General features: G+C 39.7%; 7 protein-coding genes across 7 annotated transcripts; all 7 read right to left on the bottom strand.

Annotated features, from left to right (window-relative positions):
• Nucleotides 1-142: 142 nt before the first annotated feature.
• On the bottom strand, nucleotides 143-1,172 carry LOC110176584 (uncharacterized). Its single transcript, XM_020942999.2, has 2 exons — nucleotides 1,030-1,172; nucleotides 143-963 (listed from the first exon to the last, which is right to left on the bottom strand). Exons 1-2 carry the CDS (start codon nucleotides 1,046-1,048, stop codon nucleotides 143-145), a joined length of 840 nt encoding a protein of 279 aa, XP_020798658.2. The 5' UTR covers nucleotides 1,049-1,172.
• A 476-nt stretch (nucleotides 1,173-1,648) lies between these two features.
• On the bottom strand, nucleotides 1,649-3,721 carry LOC147645033 (uncharacterized). The gene is given in 3 exon segments (XM_086832034.1): nucleotides 1,649-2,519; nucleotides 2,521-3,580; nucleotides 3,697-3,721. Coding segments are annotated over 3 exon segments (1,956 nt in total).
• An 809-nt stretch (nucleotides 3,722-4,530) lies between these two features.
• Nucleotides 4,531-5,442, bottom strand: Osi16 (DUF1676 domain-containing protein Osi16). Its single transcript, XM_020943091.2, has 2 exons — nucleotides 5,124-5,442; nucleotides 4,531-5,048 (listed from the first exon to the last, which is right to left on the bottom strand). The coding sequence occupies exons 1-2, from the start codon at nucleotides 5,440-5,442 to the stop codon at nucleotides 4,531-4,533; spliced, it is 837 nt and encodes a 278-aa protein (XP_020798750.2).
• Nucleotides 5,443-6,386: 944 nt separating this feature from the next.
• On the bottom strand, nucleotides 6,387-6,743 carry LOC147645032 (uncharacterized). The gene has a single exon (XM_086832029.1). The coding sequence runs from the start codon at nucleotides 6,741-6,743 to the stop codon at nucleotides 6,387-6,389; it is 357 nt and encodes a 118-aa protein (XP_086688155.1).
• A 573-nt stretch (nucleotides 6,744-7,316) lies between these two features.
• Nucleotides 7,317-9,380, bottom strand: Osi15 (DUF1676 domain-containing protein Osi15). Its single transcript, XM_020943075.2, has 3 exons — nucleotides 8,741-9,380; nucleotides 8,079-8,231; nucleotides 7,317-8,018 (listed from the first exon to the last, which is right to left on the bottom strand). Exons 1-3 carry the CDS (start codon nucleotides 9,057-9,059, stop codon nucleotides 7,846-7,848), a joined length of 645 nt encoding a protein of 214 aa, XP_020798734.1. The 5' UTR covers nucleotides 9,060-9,380; the 3' UTR covers nucleotides 7,317-7,845.
• A 910-nt stretch (nucleotides 9,381-10,290) lies between these two features.
• Osi14 (DUF1676 domain-containing protein Osi14) lies at nucleotides 10,291-12,160 on the bottom strand. Its single transcript, XM_020943001.2, has 3 exons — nucleotides 11,614-12,160; nucleotides 10,919-11,124; nucleotides 10,291-10,851 (listed from the first exon to the last, which is right to left on the bottom strand). Exons 1-3 carry the CDS (start codon nucleotides 11,853-11,855, stop codon nucleotides 10,496-10,498), a joined length of 804 nt encoding a protein of 267 aa, XP_020798660.2. The 5' UTR covers nucleotides 11,856-12,160; the 3' UTR covers nucleotides 10,291-10,495.
• A 7,041-nt stretch (nucleotides 12,161-19,201) lies between these two features.
• Osi13 (Protein) lies at nucleotides 19,202-20,310 on the bottom strand. Its single transcript, XM_020943094.2, has 2 exons — nucleotides 20,000-20,310; nucleotides 19,202-19,792 (listed from the first exon to the last, which is right to left on the bottom strand). Exons 1-2 carry the CDS (start codon nucleotides 20,268-20,270, stop codon nucleotides 19,416-19,418), a joined length of 648 nt encoding a protein of 215 aa, XP_020798753.2. The 5' UTR covers nucleotides 20,271-20,310; the 3' UTR covers nucleotides 19,202-19,415.
• Between the last annotated feature and the right edge of the window lie 323 nt (nucleotides 20,311-20,633).

The following is a 20,633-nucleotide window of genomic DNA, read 5'->3' as shown; positions in this document are numbered from 1 at the left end:
TATAAGGTAGAGTTTCTTAGAAAATCTAACACCAGAAAGAGTTTAGAAGTTAATAATTTAATATAATTTATTAATAAAACGACTTAGCACAATGTATATGTGTTCCAAAGTTCTTTTTAATTCTTAAATTTTTGTTTATTTATTACTTTGTCGCTTCAGTTGTCTCATTACTGACATGTTTTTCATTAGATTTTACTTCATTGTCACTGCTCTCCAATAATATTCTTGTCGGCTCTGTTGGCTTTGTGATTTCTGGCTGTTTGGTTGTAGTTGTTGTCGTAGTAGTGGTTGTCTTTCGCCATTTCCCCCTCCACTTTTTTTGGCCATTTTGGTTGGTTGGCTTTATCCGATTCTTAATTATCTTGTGCCATTCATTGCCAGCATCTGGTTGGAAAGAGCTCCTAAGTAGATTTCCAGTCATCATTTCATTGAAACTCATTGCGATTTTATCTTGGACATTGTCCTTGAGTGGAGTACTCATCAGCTGCATTGGTTGGTTTAACAACACAAAGGGAATGGGGTAGGGAATGTAGACGGGCATGGGGTAGAACATTGGTTGACCAGGAGACATTGGGGCAGTGGAGGTGGCGGTTAATGGACTATTGGAAACAATAGGAGAACTGTCCCAATTTCCAGGTAACGACAATAGGTCCTGCAATTGAAGCACCTGCTTTTGGCCATGATTCAGAAATGGTTTTTGCTTTGGTGGCATCGGTCTCTTCTTAATGACCTTTTCTGTGGTTGCTGTTGCATCGGTTGCTGGTGGATAAGTAGTTCCCAATTCTGGAATAAGTGTGGTCTCAACATCCTTTTCAGATTTTACTGCCTCCTCAATCGTTGACTGACTAATTGGATTTGATAGCACAATCAGTGGTGTTTTTGGGTCATCTTCACTGGCTTCAAGAACAGCCACTTGACCAAATGCCAATGAGGTCTGGCATAAAATGAGACCCAAAACTGCTGCTAAATTAAAGTATACATTTTCAAATTGTAATTTAAATGTTATCTCAAAAATATTGTTCTACATACCACTATGAAGTGTCTTCATGGCGTTGATTTATGTACTAAAGTTCTTGACTTTATTTTCGCATTTTATATTCCCGAGCTCGTGCGTATTTTCGAAAGTAGGTTGCGATCGATTCTTAATAAATTTGCTAATTGACAAGTGAGTAACTTCTATGTTGACGTAGGTTTTAATTAAAAATTGATAATGTGTGTGTGACATTTCATATTTTGCATTTTTATTATCGTATATTTTCATTAGTCATCTTTTGAAAATTTACGAAACAAAATTTATTATATTTATTATTGTAAAGCTACCTATACCCATAAATACTGCAGACAGAAAAAATATTGCTTTGAGTTCTCAATTTGTGTATAGACAATTACCGCAGTAAATAATCTTCATGGTCAAGTCTATTGTTTTTAAGCGGTAGAGTAAACTTTTTATACAGATAGGGAAGAGGAGAATCGATAAGTAGGTCACTGGCAAAATCGATGCTTAATAGCATGCTAATTAAATTTGATTTTCAATCTTAATTAAGAGCAGAGCCGCCATATAGAAAAGACAAGGAAAGTAATTTCAAGTAAATATAGATAAGTAAGATATAAATAATTTTAACTAGGTAAGAGGTTTGACATTATTATATTATTCATGCATAGCTGGCAGATGTGGTAGACTGTTCTGTGGAAATTGTATAGCTGGAGATGTTGTTGGTGGTGTGTTGCGGTTCGTGGTGAAGGTATCGCAGGAGTTGTTGTTGGCGGCTCTGTTGATAGTTGGTATAGCTGGAGATGTTGTTGGAGTTCCAGTTGAAGTCGGTATAGCTGGAGATGTTGATGGTTCTTGTGTTGTCGTTGTGGATGAAGGTATCGCAGGAGATGTTGTTTGCTGTTCTGTTGACGTTGGTATAGCTGGAGATGTGGTTGGCTGTTCTGTGGAAGTTGGTATAGCTGGAGATGTTGTTGGCTGTTGTGTTGTGGTTGTGGATGAAGGTATCGCAGGAGATGTTGTTGGCTGTTGTGTTGTGGTTGTGGATGAAGGTATCGCAGGAGATGTTGTTGGCGGCTCTGTTGAAGTTGGTATAGCTGGAGATGTTGTTGGCTGTTCTGTTGAAGTTGGTATAGCTGGAGATGTGGTTGGCTGTTCTGTTGAAGTTGGTATAGCTGGAGATGTGGTTGGCTGTTCTGTTGAAGTTGGTATAGCTGGAGATGTGGTTGGCTGTTCTGTTGAAGTTGGTATAGCTGGAGATGTTGGCTGTTGTGTTGTGGTTGTGGATGAAGGTATCGCAGGAGATGTTGTTGGCGGCTCTGTTGAAGTTGGTATAGCTGGAGATGTTGTTGGCTGTTCTGTTGAAGTTGGTATAGCTGGAGATGTTGTTGGCTGTTCTGTTGAAGTTGGTATAGCTGGAGATGTTGTTGGCTGTTCTGTTGAAGTTGGTATAGCTGGAGATGTGGTTGGCTGTTCTGTGGAAGTTGGTATAGCTGGAGATGTTGTTGGCTGTTGTGTTGTGGTTGTGAGAAGGTATCGCAGGAGATGTTGTTGGCGGCTCTGTTGAAGTTGGTATAGCTGGAGATGTTGTTGGCTGTTCTGTTGAAGTTGGTATAGCTGGAGATGTGGTTGGCTGTTCTGTGGAAGTTGGTATAGCTGGAGATGTTGTTGGCTGTTGTGTTGTGGTTGTGGATGAAGGTATCGCAGATGTTGTTGGCTGTTCTGTTGAAGTTGGTATAGCTGGAGATGTGGTTGGCTGTTCTGTGGAAGTTGGTATAGCTGGAGATGTTGTTGGCTGTTGTGTTGTGGTTGTGGATGAAGGTATCGCAGGAGATGTTGTTGGCGGCTCTGTTGAAGTTGGTATAGCTGGAGATGTTGTTGGCTGTTCTGTTGAAGTTGGTATAGCTGGAGATGTTGTTGGCTGTTCTGTTGACGTTGGTATAGCTGGAGATGTTGTTGGCTGTTCTGTGGAAGTTGGTATAGCTGGAGATGTTGGCTGTTGTGTTGTCGTTGTGGATAAGGGAATCGCAGGAGATGTTGTTGGCGTTCCTGTTGAAGTTGGAACAGCTGTTGATGTGTTCGGTGCTGAAGTCGGAATAGCAGGTGAAGTTGATTCTTCAGGTTTTGTTGGAGTTACAGGAGTCATTGTTGTGTTTTCTGTTGAAATTGGAATAGCTGGAGATGTTGTTGGAACACCAGTTGATGTCGGAATAGCGGTGGAAGTTGAAGGAGTTCCAATTGAGGTCGGTATAGCGGTGGAGGTGCCTGGGTCAGCTGGTTTTGTTGTGGCTACTATTGGTGTTCGGGTTGATTTTCTTTTTCGCCGCCACTTTCCCCATAACTTTTTGAGACCGAAGTTTGAGGGAATCTCTATGTTATCTTCATAGTTGGAGTCATCAAGGATCTTCTTAGTCACAGCTATTTGCTCTTCCAGCTTGCCCGTTGAAGGCCGAATTTTATAGTACATTTCTTGATTCCCATAGTTGAGTTTTATTGGTATAGGCACTGTCGAATCAAATGTTTCACTTATTTCTGAGTTTTGATTTATCTCCGCATGACTCAATGTGCTTGAGATGCATATTAGTAAAGCTAAAATTAAAAATTGCATTGATCAGTCTCTAGTCACTTTTAATTAAATATGATTTGTTTAGATGGAAATACTTTTGCGAATAATTTAACACAAATTACCATAACCTATAACCTACCATAGGAAATCGACTTCATGGTCATCTTAAATCAACTTAAAGTCTGCTAATAAATTTCCCGTCTTATATAGACGAATTTTTTCGAATTAGAAAGTTGGCAAGTGATAAATAAAGCTTGCTAATTGACCAAATTTGTTTCTAACTTTTCTTTTAATATCTGGCTTTTTCTTAGTTTATTAATACTTTTTCAAAGAGCTAAATTTGATTTCTAATAATAGTATAGTTGGTTTTCATAGAGTAAGATTTGGTAGTCAAGCAAAACCTTATGCGTCAGAGATATGAGAAATGAATTAACTTATTTTGGTAGAAAATTCCGTGTGTCCGTCTGTCCAACCACAGAAATTTTAACTTAATTAGCAAAATTTTTAGACGAAACTTATTAACACTAGTCAACTTTCTTATTTGAAGATATTCGCCTATATAAAATGAGAAATTTAACAGAAGAACTTTAGTTTACAACTAACTTGTATATACGAAAGAGAAAACTTTTTATATTTCTCAAGGCAAGGTTCTTCCTAAGCCAGTTTAATTTACACATTAAGTATGTTTGCAAAACTTACCTTGCAAATAAGGTAGTTAATAAAAGGGACTGCCTGAAATTGACAAAGTAAATAAAATGGTTACTTAGTACCTTTTCGACCAGCAGTAAATCTCTAAATTAAATATCTTCCTTAAAAGTATTTTCCATTTGCATATTTCGTTATAATTCATAATCTATTGCTTTAAATCAATTGACTTGATCATATTAATGCTGTATTTGTTTGTATAGTAATTCTTATGGTAAAATAAATACATAAATTATGAGAGAATATTACAAGTGGTTGTCTAGAATTATTAGATTTGGTTAGTCGATGTCTCTACTTTCATGGACCGAGCATATCCGCCATAGCCAAAGCCACTGGCAGTGCCACCACCTCCGCCGGCGGCAAAATGTGGACTATGTCCGTGGCCTCCATCCTCGTGGGTCACCGAATGCGAGTGACTGGAAGTGTAAATGGGTTTGGCCACGATCTCATAGGTAGTTGATTTTCCGCCGCCACCGGCCAGACTCTTGAGACCCAGAACTCCCGAAAGGGTCAAGGCCATTAGAGCTGTCATAAGAGCCTTGCCGGCCATCAAAGCAATGGCTCCGAATCCCATGGCCATGAGCATGCCCTTCATCATAACTCCTGCTGCCACCAGAGCCTCCAGACCACCTTTTTTGCCAAATTTGTGTTTTCGGCCTTCTACCAGGGATTTGTCATCCAGCAGGCGAAATCTCAAAAAGCGTGTCTTTAGAAGATTTTCCAACTTGGCCACAATATAACCATTCAGGCGAGTGCTGGGATCACTGGGATAGCTTCGTGCAACTTCTGTGAATTTAAGGATCATTTGAGAAAACAAATTAAATACTTTAAATTTAAATCTAATTAATTTCTATCACACACCCGCCATTAATTCCGATGTTTTCAGCTCGGTGGCATTCTCATCCTTCACCACACTAACGCCGGGTAAAACATTGAGTTCCTCTTGTCCAGCCAGCTTTTCCATGATCTTGACAAACTCAATCTTGAGGCACATCCAGCTAAACGAAGATGTTTCGCAGCCATTGAGCAGGGTTTCTGACTTTTGAGGTTTCCTCAAGGTTTCCGTGGGAGCGGAAGTTGCCTCCGTTGACTGGACAACACTTGCTGCCTGGGCATATTTGCACATGAAAGCAAATAGTGCCAAATAAAATAGATATTCCAGGGTCTTGATCAGCAACATCTTCGCTAACTACTGCCTTGGGTATTGTTCGAGTGACTGCAACGTCTGGATTTTATGGCGTTACCTTTATACCTACGGCCTCTGTCGGTGGCATTTCCCTTCCCATTTCCCTTTCACCAAAGCCCAGCTCTGTACTCTTGTGCTTTTCTAATTACCCAAACGATTTGTGGTCGAAATTCTTCCCAGCGTCAGTCAGCTGCGTCCAACTGGGCGGCACTTTCGCTTTCCTCTGCGGCCAGCGGCCAGTCTACCGAGACGGACTGGCTAATTCTGTCACCAAAAAGGTTCCAGCCACCGAGTTCCCCGCAGAGATGAACAGAAAACTCTCAGGGTCTAAGACATCCAGGTAATTACGAGTACAAGTCTGAATAAGAGTCTGAGTCGCGTGCCTCGAACCTCCATAAATTAAGACACAGCATTTTGCCTGCCTAACTGAGACTAACTAACAATTCATTGTTAATTATTACTACATTTTCATTGCTGCCTTGCCCCAGCCTCGTTTCGCTACTTTCTTTGCTCATTTTGCCCATGAGGTAATATATCTTTCCACGCCGTGTCTCTAGCCTATTTTATATTCAGATTACATGGAGTGCTAATGACCAATTTGTTGGCCAGATTTTGATTTTCGCTTTTTGTCAGCCAGCCAGTGTTAGTTCTCAGGGTCGGAAAATATGCGTTTAACACTGGTACTTCTTGGATAATTAGGTTTAAATCTAATATTAATTAAGTATATTCTATAATCGAGATAATTGGTTTCCTTATTGTAATTAAATTTAAAATTTCTTGCATTAATATATGCTATAAAATCAATTACTTATTCTGTTTAATTGATATTTCTTATCTCAATTAATTGCATTAAACTTCATTAACAATTTTATTAAACATTTTTGTAAATATATTACATTGTTGATAAAAATAAATAAACAGGCTAATTCCAATAATATTTATACATTTACTCCTGCGGGCGCCCTTGTTGTGGTAGTCGTAGTTGTCGTTGTAGTAGTTGTTGTAGTAGTTTTTGGTGAATTCCACTTATTTCTAAACTTCTCGCCAAATTTCTCGAAAAAACCGGTGCCATTATTATTAAAGGGAGGGAAACGCAACTGTCCATCATTTACAGAATCCTCTTCCACAACTGGCACAGTTTCGATTAAATCCTCAGTTTTTACAGCATCATCCTTGACCGAAAGCGATGCTTTTTCCTCGTCTACTGGCAGAGTCCAGGCCAAGGACACCAAAAGGCCAACAATGAGGGCAAATTTAATCTGACACCCAACGAGTTTGTTGCTTAAGACGTTCATCTTTCGATCTGTTGATCTTTGGACAGTCGATGGGCGGTTATATACCATCTCCAAGTGGGACAATTGATTAAAAATCAATTAGGAAGTTATCGCCAAGAAAGCTAATATGCCTAAGCCCTCCCAATTAAATTTGCTAATATAATTAAGCTTAAGATATGGTTCGATTTGCAAGAAACCCAAATAAAAGTGTTCAAAAAAGCAAAAACCTTAGAAAGACACTGTGAAAATTTGGTATTTACATTTTGTTTAAAATCGGTATTTCTTGTTGACTTTCCTTTGACATTTTCATTTCAGTTTGTTGTGAAAATCGGAAGTTGTGTCAAAATAAATCAAGTTGCCGGTTGGCCATTAATCTTTGCCCCTGTCGAATATCTGTGACCATTGCAGGCTACTTCTCACATTTTTTTAAGGCCCACAAGAAACGCAAAAAGGTCGGAAAATATGTTTTACATACCTACCAGGGAGACCCTAATTTTTTGCTTCAACGCTTTGAAGCTATTTATAGTCCCACCGATATACCTGTTAGGTTTTTAGCTTAAATCGTTTAGGCAAAAGAAGATGGGGGGAGGCGGATTTGTTTCTGCATTTGTTGAATCATTTTTTTATTCAATTGCTTTAAGTTATCAGAATAAATACTTAGTAAGTAAGCTCTTGAGCAGGCATAATCTTCGTTGTTTTCGATGAACCTGAGTGACATTTACATCCGCCAAGAGATATGTGGATTGTGGAAATGTGCAATAAATATGGCGCAATCATGATTGACTTTAGGTATCCTTTAAGCATTGTCCTGAGCTAGCCAAGAGTCGTGGACCGTTTTGATGTGATATTCTTTCTATTTTTGTGATTTTCTTTTTTCCTTTTTTTTTGGTATGTCGCAGCTAACTAACTAAATGTAACTAAATAATTACTGACTACGAATTAAGCCATTCTTCAGATGAGTCTTAGAGGGGAAAAGGATACAAAGATGACGAGGATAGAGGAGGAAGGAAGGATGTTTAAGGACAGAAGGTGAAGCTTTGGTAGGGTAAGATATAGCAAGGAGATGGGTTTCAGGCTAGAATAGCGAGCGATGGATGGATCGTTTTTGGGAGGGAGTTCCAGCTTAGAAGGGCTGGGCCAGACCATAATGATTGTAGGCCAAATCGGCGGCACCAGCCTGACCATTACGGCTCCAGTCGGAGTGCACAATGTCGGCATTCAGGGGGCTGCCGGTGATGTAGGCAGTGGTGATATGTTCCTTCTTCTTGGCCAACAGATCCTTGAAGAAGGTGGCACCTGCAAAGAGTTTACTCTTAATATCACCATTTCTTAAAGCCATGTTAAGGCTTTACTCACCAGCCAGAATGAGGGCCAGGAAGGAGATGGCCAGAGCCTTCAGCGAGATGAACTTGATGATGGTGAACATAACCTTGACCACGATGGCCTTCTTCAGCTTCAGGACCAACAGCAGGGGCAGGAGCATCTTCTTCATGCGCTTGCTGCGGGATTCTGTTTATGTTAAGCAGAAAAACAAAGTAAAGAGAAAGCGTGAAATAAAGTGAGATACCAAAAAGTATACAGCGATTGACAGGCAAGAGAAAGCTTTCACTTTATGGGAAGGCCACGAAGTATGCAGCTTGTTTTGATTAAAGAAGTTCATTTTGTACAAAGTAATACCAAGTTTCCATTGCATAAACAAGAAGTAGTTGTTTAGTTATTGTAGGACTTTAAGCAGGAAATTAACTTTTACTAATTAGAAATGTTATAATTTCGAAATGAACATTAAAAGAAAGTTACTTTAAATATAAAGTTTGAACTGCTGTATGTTTTTGTTGTTTACGATTTAAGGTTCTTGAATTATTTCTTTGAAGTAATAATAGAAGACAATTTAAACCAAATTCGAGATATAATAGGTCGAGACCAAGAACTTAAAACATTTATGTTAACACTATGCTTCAACTCCAAATGTACCAAAAGTCACTTAATTATTTTCTTCCCAATCCCATTGGATTACTCACCCTCCATGGCACGTCCGGTGTACTCGTTCTCGGTGTTCTCCTCCTGCTCATCGCCGGAGAAGGAGAGGTTCAGCTCGTGGGTCTCCAGGTAACGCTCGGCGCGATCCTCAAAGGACTCGACGGCCTTGCCGGCCCCAAAGCTGCGACCCGTCTCCGATCGATCGATCCGCAGGCCGCCAAAGAGCGGCACGGATTCCTCGTTATCCAGGCGATTCAGCATATTGACCAGGTCACGCTCACCGCTGTCCTGCGAGGGCAGGGCCAAAGAGCCGCACACGAGGCTGGCCAGCAGCACAACACAAACGAATTTCGCGCACATTTTTCTTGAGTTTTAAAAGGGGGTTTAAAAATAATCCTGAATCCTTGGGAACGGCTGCCGGGTGCTGCTGCTGGAGCTGTGCTGTGCTGTGCTTGACGAACGGGAAGCGCTTTGTGGCTAATTGAATGCACTGCCCCCGCATTTTATACCATTTTGTATCGGCAACGATTGACCAATTTTGTGGCTAGAAATCGCGCGGCAGGCCAAAACGCACCGCCGCCAATGCAATAACAATAACAATACCAATGTACCAATACAAATACCAAAGAGCCCAAAATAAAAATCCACAATCAATTTATGCAAAGCATATGCGTATACTACCTGGCCGGCAATTTCTTGACCATATTTCCACGCACGTCGCGATGTCAACGAAAGGGAAGTGGCTTCAACTTGGGCTCTGGATTCGGATTTGGCTTAAGCATTAACTGTGGGCTGGCAGACTGCCGGTTGAATATGATTTTTTTGTATATATATTTTATATAAGCAAGTGGCCCAATTTCGAGGGGACCGCCGTTAGTGTAGCCGCACTTGGCATGCAATGAAGGCACTTGGGACGTGTTGGGTTTGCCTGTGCCAGATTCTTGGAGGAGTTCCTCCATCGGTGGGAGATCTGGGAGAGCGGGGGATACCACCTGGTAGACGTAGACATATTTGCCGTATTTGGTATGCTCTGACAGTTGGTGACTTAATGCACAATTTGGCCCAGTTAGTTGCTTCGGCGCTTTCAACGCTTTCGATTTCATTCTCCGGTGGCGTCAGGTGGCATTCGCTTAACGCTCGTTTTCTATTTCAATTGCTTCTAAAATCTATTTCCAAAAGAAAGCTGAATTGTAGCACATCGTCGCATATATACATATATCTCTTTCCAATCGCAAAGTGACACTTTTATGAGCATAAGTAGAAAGTTTCTGGTAAACAATTAACATGCCAAGCGGCCGTCACATGGTCACTAGAAACTCCAATTATGAGCACTGCCACAAACTTGCCAAAAAGAAGTAACAAACAAAAAACTACATACTACGTACCCCAGCTTATCGGCAATTCTATTTTTTGGTTCCTTCCCCCTCACAACAACAGAACCTGCCACAAGTTTTAATTGCCAGAACTGGTTACCGCCCATGCGACAAAGTTCCAGATATTTTGTGGGTCTGCCAGCATTTCAATTAAGCCCTGGGAAAGTACCTAGAATACCTGGCCTCACCGCAGGTAAACACGTGTGGGGATTTGCGGATTTGTTTTGTTGGATGGAATACTCTTAGTTTTATTCAAACATTTCGACTTGACTATGCTTTTGCTGTGTTTGTGTGTGCGGCAATAAATTAGTTAATTACACTTTGAATAAATTACTACAGGCTAAGGGTTGTTTCAAAACGAAGGCACATCTGTGGTTGACGAGCACGACCTGGATCTAGATCCTGGCACCTGGCTCCTCCTCCTCACTGCTGCTGCTGCTCCTGTCCGGCGTAGGCCAACTGCTGGGCATCATCGTTGATGCTGCGGGCATAGGGATAGGACGAGGAGGCACCCGAGCTCCAGCCAGCGCTGGCAGGTGCAGACCAGGCATTCGAGCTGTAGGCACCACCGTATGAGTTGCCTCCGAACTTGTTGCCGAATCCACCGAGCAGACGAGAGCCACCGACCAGGATGGCCAGGAAGAAGGCAATCTTGGCCACAATCACGGCCTTGAAGGTCAGCAGAGCCAGGAAACCGAGCACCAGGGGAATGACAGCGAAGAGCTTAGCGCCAATGGCCAGAGCCAGGGGTCCAATCATCTTCTTGATCTTGCCACGGCCTAAGGAGAAAATTCATGAGATGATTACAACATCATATCAGAGAGGTGTGTCCATGTGTTAACGTACCTTCATCGAGAGCACGGGCCACCTGCTGGGTGGTCTCGGCGGGCAGCTTGAACTCCAGATTGTGGCTGCTCAGGAAATCGGTGGCACTGGAGATGGCCAAATCCACAAGACGGCCAGTACGCTCATCAGCATTCTGGGGCAATTCAGCGTAGACATCCTGCTCGCTTAGGGATTTTCCGGTACGGGAAATGGGGCTAGCTGGATCTCTGTGGAAAGAAAAGGATATTGTATTTAAATGTTAAAAAGAAAATGATTACATTACACAACTATCTAATACTATCTAACTATAACCAAAAGTTAACAATTTGATGTCATATTTTGTATATAATTGTAGCTGGCTCATCAATTTAAGTGCAGTTCAATTGTGCAGAATCAAATCTTATTTAAAAATCCTAAAATTCACTCAACCTTTAGTGCCACTTTTACCTAATTGAAGTCATTTTGTAATTGGTCAAGTTTTGTGATACCTTAAGCCAACATAAAATGGACTTCCACTTGAATCCCTTACAGTTTCACTGATTTTTCTTTCCAATTAGCTTGAAATCTTTCTCACAATTAAGACAATTAGTTAAGTTTTGTGATGCAACCACTTGAAACTTCTAGCCACTCATTAAAGTTTTTGTCCCAGACCACATCTGGGCTTAAGGTTAATCCACTTTCACTGAATGTAAACACAAAAACACAAACACACACACCTCTGGAAGGTGACACCGCTGGCCAGCTCGATGTTGTTGCTCCTGGCGGCCCGGTTAAGGGCGGTGATTCCCTTGACGGCCAGACAGGTGGCCATATCGTCGCTCTCAAGGCAGGCGCCCAAATATCTGGCGGCCCGGCCCAGAGTGTTATCCCCCTCGACACGATTGTCTTGGAGACTGGGGGCGGCAAGGGCACAACTGGCCGCCAAAAGGGTTACACAGGCGATGGCAAACACTTTCATTTTCGAAATTTGACGCGGTTAATCCTTGGAGCTGCTGCTAATGATGCTGCTGATTCTGCAGAGCGCTGAGATGAGTTTGATGTATGCGTCTCCGGACATCTAGCCTTTTATATATCAGCTGCAGCAGCTGAGCCGCTCAGCCGCTCAGCCGCTCGGTCGCCGCCAGCGTCGCAGTCGGTGCGCATTACAAAACAATTTAAAAGTAAATTAAGTAAAAACCCGGCCGAGAGCGGAAGCTCAAAAGACGCCAAAAAAAGAGCGCCCTCGGAACTGGAGACTCACTCGAAGAGTCACAGACGCAGCGGCATAATTCCAGAGAACGGCGGGGAAATAAAGTCAACTTGTTTGTTAAGTGAATATGTTCATTTCGGGGGCTGCCTTTTTTTCGGCAGCGTTGCTATCCGTCAACGTTAACGTCAACGTCAACGTCAACGTTAGCGTCGCCGGCGTCGACGAAGAGAGAAACTTGTACTTGGACTTGGTAAGACGCTGGTACAGAAAAGACGTTTAAACGTTAAGGGGCACCCTCGTGTAAACAATCGGCATCATTGGTTAAAGTCTGCACGGAGGAAAATATCGGGCATATTTCCTACTTCCCCCATTTCTATACATCAAACTATATAGTTGAGAAGAATTACTTATAGTAAAAAAGGATGAATTAAAAGGGAGCTCAGCCCAAATTAAAGGTTTAGGATTAAGGTTTTAAAGATTGTACCTACTTACCATAAATTGCTTAACTTATTCAAGGCATTATATGCCACTTAAGCCTTTATTTTGTTACCAAATTCAATTAAAATCATCATCATTGACTTGTATACATTTAATTTGTATTTGTATTTGCAATGATTAAACTAATTCCCTTCATTTATTCAAGGAATTATATAACTCAGTATGTATTTAAACATTTTTCAGAAAAACATATTTGATAATCAGGGCTTAAATTGCTAAAATTGTGTGTGAAAATAAACGACAAAACCATACGAGCTCATTGAAATAATGTAAGCTATTTAATATATGATTTAGTAATTCAATAAAACCATAGTGTAGCTAAAAATGTAGATTATTTCAGGATTATTGAAAATGTAATGCAATTTACTGCTCAGTTCTTAATAACTATACCATTATACAAATACAAATTGTTTTTGGCAATTACTTTTTATTAGGCTCATATTTTTTTGTCATTTTAAAGAGTAATTGGACAATTTCTATTATATTTTTTCGCCTGTGTATTGTTAAACCTGGGCCAAGCATTGGGCCTGGGTCTGATGATGACTTGGTCTTGGGTCTTGGGTCTTGGGCCCCGATACGCACACGCCCTCAATGAGGCCGGAGAGGGGGAGCTCCGTGTTTACCGGAGGTCTGAAACTCTCCGTTCGCCGTTGCGTTTGCGCTTTCATTCGACTCTCGCAATCCTCAAAAGTCACATATTTGCTAATTTATTGACGCTTCTTAACCGATCCGGTTGCCGTATATTTCACGCTGCCCATTTATGAACGCCAAAAATGTGTTTTTCTTCTTTCTCCAGCATAAATAGGTCATTTGTATTTGCCCCTTGTTCAGTTGTTGTTGTTTCTACAGATATTGTTGGTGTTTTTGTTAGGATAATATATATGGTATGGTATGGTGAAATAGTATTTAGCACTTTGATGATTGAATTGGACTGTGCGTCGAATAGGTATATGTACATATGTGGTAATAATTGAAAGTTAAGTGGCTAAAGTAGGTGGAGGTGAATGAGAAGATTGTATTGCTGTGCATTTATATAATAAGTTTAAAGGAATTTGCCAAAAAGTTTGACAAAAGTTGATATATATGACAGATATTTTGAAATATTTACCTTATATTCACATCTATATACATTTATTTATTAGGATAATGCTAATGGCAGTCCAAGGTTAAGGAATTATTTAAAATATTTATAGTTTTGTTGAATTAATTCATGCTAATTATACCAATTGCAGGTGTGAAACCTGCACAAAATCACTTTAAGGCAATAAATAGTATATTATCTATTTTCTAGTTGATAAGAAGAGCTGCTAATCAGAAATAAATTAAAGAAATTATGAGCTATCAGCTAAAAGCTATCTTATAAAACCATACAAATTAAGTAAGTAGCTTAGATGGTTGATAAAATCAACCAGGTTTTTGCCTTACTTGGAGTACAAAATTTAAGAATATTGAGTAGATTTTCTTTCAAAGAACTATTCCCTTCAAGACCTTGTCTATTTTCGCATTCTGTCTGCAAAACTACAAATTTTGGGCTATCTGGCAACTGAATCTGCACACGATTTCCCATCGAAATAGTTTCTCTCGCGACCTGAGACACTTTTACAAGTCTATCAAGCCGTTTGTGAATATTGTGAATCATTCATTTAGAGACATCTAGGCATCTAGCCGATGATTTTCCCAGTCACGTTCTGCCAGATGCATTGTGTGACGAGAGGTTTATGTTGTCATCCGAGTTTCTCTGCCTGGCATTGCATCGTAAAAATCCCGCGTTTCATACAAAAGATCTCTATAAAATCGAAACAACTTCAATTCCTTTTTTTTTTGGCAGCTACAAAATTTGTATTTTTATTGTCCCCCCGGCAGCTTATTAAAGGCAGTCCATTCAAAAGGCGGCAAGAGAGAGAGGAAAAAAAGGCCTCACTCACTTTCATTTATATTACAACGAAATGCGACACTAAATGTTGCTGTCCTCAATGTTGCTGTTATTGTGGTTCATGTTGGTTTTTGTTCATACAGTAAAGTCTCTGTGGCATGAACTTGAAGTTACCCGATTAACATGCATTTACTGTAGTGATGTTTCACTGTACCTGTTGTTATTGCTATTGCCCGGCTGATTGTTGCTGGGCAAATGAGCCGCGGGCGTCGGCTTGTCACACGCTGCGTATGAGTGACGCGCCTTTATTTTCGGTTATTGTTTTAGTCGCGTAAAACGGCCAAAAAAAGCGGCTCGATGGAGGAAAAAAAAGAAAGTGTGCTAGGTATGCCATATTGAGCATATTTTACCCCATGATTCACTTGTTGCGACGCCAATTTGCATAGTTTGCCGATGTCCAGATTGCATTGTCCAACTTCATTCATGAGGAGGATGATGATGATGACCATGATGATGATGGTATCCCGCATACCATTGCCTTGGCTCATACACGATCCAGTTTTTTCGAACTTCATTCATTCATGCCGACATTCGCGTCATCGTTTTCATGAGTGAAAGTTACGTAATTTTTTGGTGAATTTTGCAATCTGCAAGGCGCAGTGCTTAAACCAGATGGATGGATTGGGCGGACCTCCAACGCGCAGCGAATAAAACACGTCAGGTTTTATTATCCGCCTAACTGTCAAATCAAACAAAATTTCTAAATGCCAATCAATAAACAATTTCTCTTTTCTACGTTGCGGTTTTATCGGTTTTTCTGCCTGCGAGAACTGTCAGTGTTGCACGGAGAAAAAGATCGGAAATAAATATATAAAATTATGATGAGATATATAAGAATGTTATGTATATAAAAAATATACTGAAAGCTGTTAAAATTATCAGCAAAAGATCATTTTAAAGGTCTTCCTAAATATTTTTAAACTATGTATAATACATGCCTGTTTAAGCTCGCAAATTTAATCTAGTGGTAATCATTTAATTTAATTCTAAATAATTCAAAAACTTAGGACTGAAATTACACACTCAAGTTTATAAAAATCCAAAAGCATATAATTATTTTAAGGTAACATTTTTTTTCCCTGTGTGATAACCTTTCTCAAGATTTTTTTTTTGACTTGTCTTCACGCCTGCCCCTCATTTAATGCGTTTCTGACAGCAGTCTCTGGTAGGCATTCATTATTTACACAAAGTCAATTAGTTTCGTTTCATTGGTGCGCTTTTCGATTTGCGATTTGTTGCTGGGTGGCATTCAATTAGCCGGCAACAAGTTGCCATAATTCGAATTGCTCACTTTCCTCCTCCTCCCCTTGGCGAGTGTGGGTGTGGCAGGCAGGTTGCTCGATTCCATGTGCGTTTGCTTTTCAAATTAGCCCGACTCTCGGATTCGCAGTCAAATTTCGAGACATTTGCCGGCTTTATATATGTATACATTTTTTTTTTGGGCAGCTCACGTTCTACTGACCCATTTGCGTGTATTTTTCATCGAATATCAGACATCTGAATGCCAGCGGCATTATTGGAATTCCAACGCAGTGGGGGAGCGGTGGTGATTTTCACAGAATGTTTATTGGTCAGCGGTTAGAGGGAATTATTTTTGGGGACAAATAAAATGTCGAAAAAGGAAAATAGTTGGAATTGCCAGCCAGGATTTGGGGACAAACCATAAGCATTTGAACTCAGATCATTCAACCGAAATTCTTAAAGCATTAAGTTTAAGGAATTTGGTTAACCAAAGAAAGTTTAGGAAATTACCGAAATTACGACAGAAGGCGGAAATACTTATCATTTTAAATTTGATTTTTACATAGACTAAGAAATTCATGAAATATTTCATGAAGCGGTAAAATATCCTTCTGGCTTTCAATATCCTTTCAAAATTCCTTTCTGTACATAACATTTTATCCCCATCAGTAGGCACACAATAACTAAACCTCGACGAAAATTTGTGTTGTAAGCTATTTGGGTTAAACGCTAAAGTGCCATGCTGCCAGCAGGTGAAATTGATTTTCTTTTCATTTGTGCAAATATGAAATGTCAATATTGTGCGTAGTCGTCATTGTCGCTCGACTGAGAAAGTGCAGTGCCACAGCAAAGCGGTTTCCATGCATTCAACTCTTATTCGATTTTTCTTCATACATATATATATTTGTGGTTTGGGGTCGACTTTAGTTATGGTATTTGCAGTAAAAAATTCATAGCTATTACCTGGAGGGCACTCTCCATTTAAACCCCAAAACAAATTCCAATACACTTTGCCTTTGCCACAAGAGCTAAGAGAGCAATTGCCATTTTTAAGCTGGGTTGTATGTTATTTACTACCTTTGAGAGGGTATGTTTACTTTGTAAATATGTTTAAAATATATGAGATATTTAAAATATTTTAGTTATGTTTTGTTATGTTATGCTATGTTCTATTCTTGATAATATTTCTGCTTCAGTTTATAGTTTTCCTTTGAATATTAAGAGTATTTGCAATTCACCTTCTCCTATCTAGTCCGCTCTCCCATTCGGGTTTATTTTATTTTTTTGGCCAGGTGAAGTGAAAAATATGATTAAATGCGCCTGTGGGATCAGACTTAGTCAGACCTAAAGTATCATCGCTTTGTTTAACCCCATCCGCCTGGGCACGAAAGAAAGTGAAATTGATGACACAAATGCGGACAACAAATGCGATGCGAGGCGGTGGTGTGTCTATGCTAAATGGCCTGGTTAAGTAATCTCGTGAGAGCCGCAAACATTGCGCAGTCTTCGTATCTGAGAATGCTGTTAATAGCTGAGGGGGGAGCCAGAGATGCGATGACAAAGGCCGCCGTCGCGTCGTTTGGTTCCACCTTCACCTGTCTGTCCCTCAGCCAACGCCCTTTCCCTTTCCCTTTTCCCCAGCCTAATTGCCCGAGCTCGGGTCTCAACTTCACTTCACTTTCAACGTCTCACTTAGAAAGAAGTCGCGGCGCACAGAGATACGCCCTGTTGTTGTTGATCGATCTGTTAGATACGCGGTTGGCATGCGCATACCTATGTAGTTTGTATCTTGTATCTTAGAGCTCTGTAGATACATCGGTGGCTGTATCCATACTTGCAATTGTCTCTGCGCTGTTCGCGCCCTACAACTTTCACTTGTGCCGCGGAAATGGAGGCGCGATGTGCGTAGGCAGCGAACACATAGATAAATTCAGCCAAGCATGGAGTCACTAGCTCATAAAATTGGCATTAGTCCGGCTTAGAAATTTTGTAGAGAACAGTGACTTTAGATGGATTATACTTAAAAGTTAACATATATATTTAAATTGAACGAAGATTTATGTATTTATGAAGCTGTACTCTGGCAAATAAGATATTTTAAATCATTTTTAATTGAAATAAAAATTATATTTTAAAGCAAACAAAAGAAGGAAGTGCTTGGAAATAAACTTTTAATAATTACTTGTATTGATTTTTATTTTTTTTTAATTTTAAATTGAGTATACAGATTTATTAACCCACTAACAACTAACATAGGAAAGCTTTCCGAATTCATATTAATGATTTTTTGACTTAGTTATGAGATTTTTAAATTTAAATTTGTCGTAAAAATTGTTATATTAAGTTATCAATAAATATCGATTTAATAAATACGAATATTTTAAGCTTAGTTATTATAGATTATCAATTCGATACTTCAGGGCTATATAAACTTCGGCTTTCTTAAGTAAGTTTTCATTATTGTTTTGTTTATTTTTAGCAAATTTATTATTTGAATACAAATAAAGTTCAAAGAGCTTCATTTTTGATTTAGATTTATCAATTTAATTCTTTTTTAAATCTTAATAATATATTGCGCATAGGTTTAAAGTCTACCCAAAATGGGTTTTCATAGACTGATATTAACAAATTAAATTCTTTCCCTTACATTCCTTCAGTTACTAGCTTAAACATTTTCCCGACTTATTTTAATCATTTTTTGTTTATTTCTTATTATCACGACCACCCAAGAGGTCGTTCGATTGACGACACTGCATCGGCTGCTGCATGTTGATTGATTTGTGACGACCTGATTGTTGACTTTGGCTTTCCTTCGTTCGCTTTACATAAGCCAGGTCGTCGTTTGTCGGCCTTTATTGCAGCCAGGTAGTTGCGGAAGTGTCGCTTCCAGTGCGTCGACATTGATGGCTTGGCAGCTGGCCACTATCGGGTCTTGGGTCTTGGGTTTTGGGGTCCGAGAGGGCCGGCCAACGGTGCGCATGCGCAATAAACAGTTTTATGCATAACGGAACAACAGTGCTGTTAATTTTTGCGCTCCGTGCACGCAGACGCAGAGTCGTCAACGGGTCGGCAGCGACGTAACATTGTCAAAGTCGGGCGAGTTATGTGCTAATTAATCGTTGATGAAGCTGGGGGTTACGTAATACGTATTTGTCTATTGGCTAATACTATACCGGAAAAGTGATTTGAAATTACAGTCTAACTCACTTGAATTAATATCAAATAAAATGTGTAAATAGGCCAAGTGGTGGCTTCAACAATTACATACAAATAAATAAACATTGGTTTAGTATTTTTGAATCTTATTAATATAAATGCTTACTTCAACCTAATGTCAAGAGATAATAACAACATAGATTAATGAATTTAAAGTGAAAAGTACAAATATATTCTTACTCAAAATAATATTATATGTTGAATATTACGTATCCGTACAAAAATATTCTTATTCAAACTAAAATATTGAATATTACGTATACGTAATCTATTTTTGTACCTTTGTAAATCATTATAATTTTAGTTAGAAGCTAGCAACTCAGTATATTTTCTTGTATTGCAAGGGTATAAATACTTCGGCATTCCTTTCCTTATTTAAATTTAAAACTCTTCACTTTAAAATTAACTGATAACAAATCTCACTCTCGCTTCCGTTTAACCTATAAAAATGGCTTATACACATTTTCATAATTTTGATCCTTGGATAAACCCAAGGGTATATAAGGCTGTCGAATAGGCATCCAAGTGCTAGCGCTTCCAGAGAGATCCGTGGCGGCATGATAACCCTTAATCGATGGCGCAGAGGAGTGAATAATCTCCAGCCGATCGCGGGCATTCCCATTGGACAATATATATCTCAGGGCCAGCAATCCCGAAGTGACTAAAGCAATTTTGCCCATGATAAACGATGACGTAGAGAGAGCCGTTAGCCATTTAAGGACCAAAGGAAGGATAATCAATTTAGCCAGAGCGGCAGCCACAAGCATGGGATACACCATTTTCATGAGTTTCTTTTGCTTCTTGTGCTTGCCGCGACCTGTAAGAAAAGTAAAGTATTATATATAACCAATTAAAGTAGAAATTAAATTCAATTTTTATCAGAGACATTGCTAAGAGTTGTAAGATAAGAGGAATCGCTTTCACTATTTGGCAATTTACAACGTTTTTAACAAACAAACCACTGTAGGCTTGCTAACAATCCATGTCTTGGTTTTCCTTTGAATTTGTAAAAGTAAGGACTCACCTTCAGGTTTCCAGGCATCCAGTAGGTTCTTTACCTGCTCGGCACTTAATTCCTCAGTAATTAATCTCTGTAATTGGTTTTCGGCCACTGCAATCCACTCTCGTTCCAAATGCAATTGCTCTGCGGCGGCAGCTTCCTGTTCCGCATCTTGTTCCACGGCTGCCACAATTGCGCCACCCATTTGCACCACCGGTGGAAGGCTATAGGCGCCACCAAAGGACACTGGCCAGAGCAGGTGGATAATTGTAATTGAGATCGAAATCTTAAGCATGTTTTCACCGTTTCAAAGTTCCGAGACGACTGAGTAAAAAACGGGCGCCAAACTGTAGTTTGTTGCCAATGGGGCACTCTCTTCGTTGCACTTCGTTGCATTTAGTAGATTCAATTGGGTATCTGTATGTTCTTGGCCAATTGGTCTTGGCCACTCAGTACCGCTAACATTTCTGGATGCACAGCGGAAAATTCGTTGAAAGTTTTAAAGCATTTGAAAGCATATCCTTTTTAAAACATCTAACTTAAAAATATGTTAAAGTATTGACATTCTTTGATTTCTAAAGAGCATACATTTGTTATATACAAAATGTTGCTGTCAGGACTTGTATAAATCTCGACAATAGCCTGCAATCAATATAAC

This window comes from Drosophila serrata, unplaced genomic scaffold (genome assembly GCF_035046125.1).
Source record: "Drosophila serrata isolate PLE 108 unplaced genomic scaffold, ASM3504612v1 contig_30, whole genome shotgun sequence".
In the NCBI taxonomy this organism is placed as follows: domain Eukaryota; kingdom Metazoa; phylum Arthropoda; class Insecta; order Diptera; family Drosophilidae; genus Drosophila; species Drosophila serrata.
The sequence above is the reverse complement of the archived record's forward strand: the minus strand, read 5'-3'. Positions and strand labels throughout refer to the sequence as shown.

What these genes read in the sequence shown, in the direction of transcription:
- Osi16 (XM_020943091.2), bottom strand. Translation starts at nt 5,442, where the DNA reads ATGTTGCTGATCAAGACCCTGGAATATCTATTTTATTTGGCACTATTT. An exon ending in AACATCGGAATTAATGGCGG is followed by an intron (nt 5,049 to 5,123) that starts GTGTGTGATAGA and finishes TTAAATTCACAG; the next exon opens with AAGTTGCACGAAGCTATCCC.
- LOC147645032 (XM_086832029.1), bottom strand. Translation starts at nt 6,743, where the DNA reads ATGAACGTCTTAAGCAACAAACTCGTTGGGTGTCAGATTAAATTTGCC.
- Osi15 (XM_020943075.2), bottom strand. Translation starts at nt 9,059, where the DNA reads ATGTGCGCGAAATTCGTTTGTGTTGTGCTGCTGGCCAGCCTCGTGTGC. An exon ending in CACCGGACGTGCCATGGAGG is followed by an intron (nt 8,232 to 8,740) that starts GTGAGTAATCCA and finishes TAACATAAACAG; the next exon opens with AATCCCGCAGCAAGCGCATG. An exon ending in CCTGGCCCTCATTCTGGCTG is followed by an intron (nt 8,019 to 8,078) that starts GTGAGTAAAGCC and finishes AACTCTTTGCAG; the next exon opens with GTGCCACCTTCTTCAAGGAT.
- Osi14 (XM_020943001.2), bottom strand. Translation starts at nt 11,855, where the DNA reads ATGAAAGTGTTTGCCATCGCCTGTGTAACCCTTTTGGCGGCCAGTTGT. An exon ending in AGCGGTGTCACCTTCCAGAG is followed by an intron (nt 11,125 to 11,613) that starts GTGTGTGTGTTT and finishes TTCTTTCCACAG; the next exon opens with AGATCCAGCTAGCCCCATTT. An exon ending in GGCCCGTGCTCTCGATGAAG is followed by an intron (nt 10,852 to 10,918) that starts GTACGTTAACAC and finishes TTTTCTCCTTAG; the next exon opens with GCCGTGGCAAGATCAAGAAG.
- Osi13 (XM_020943094.2), bottom strand. Translation starts at nt 20,270, where the DNA reads ATGCTTAAGATTTCGATCTCAATTACAATTATCCACCTGCTCTGGCCA. An exon ending in GGATGCCTGGAAACCTGAAG is followed by an intron (nt 19,793 to 19,999) that starts GTGAGTCCTTAC and finishes CTTTTCTTACAG; the next exon opens with GTCGCGGCAAGCACAAGAAG.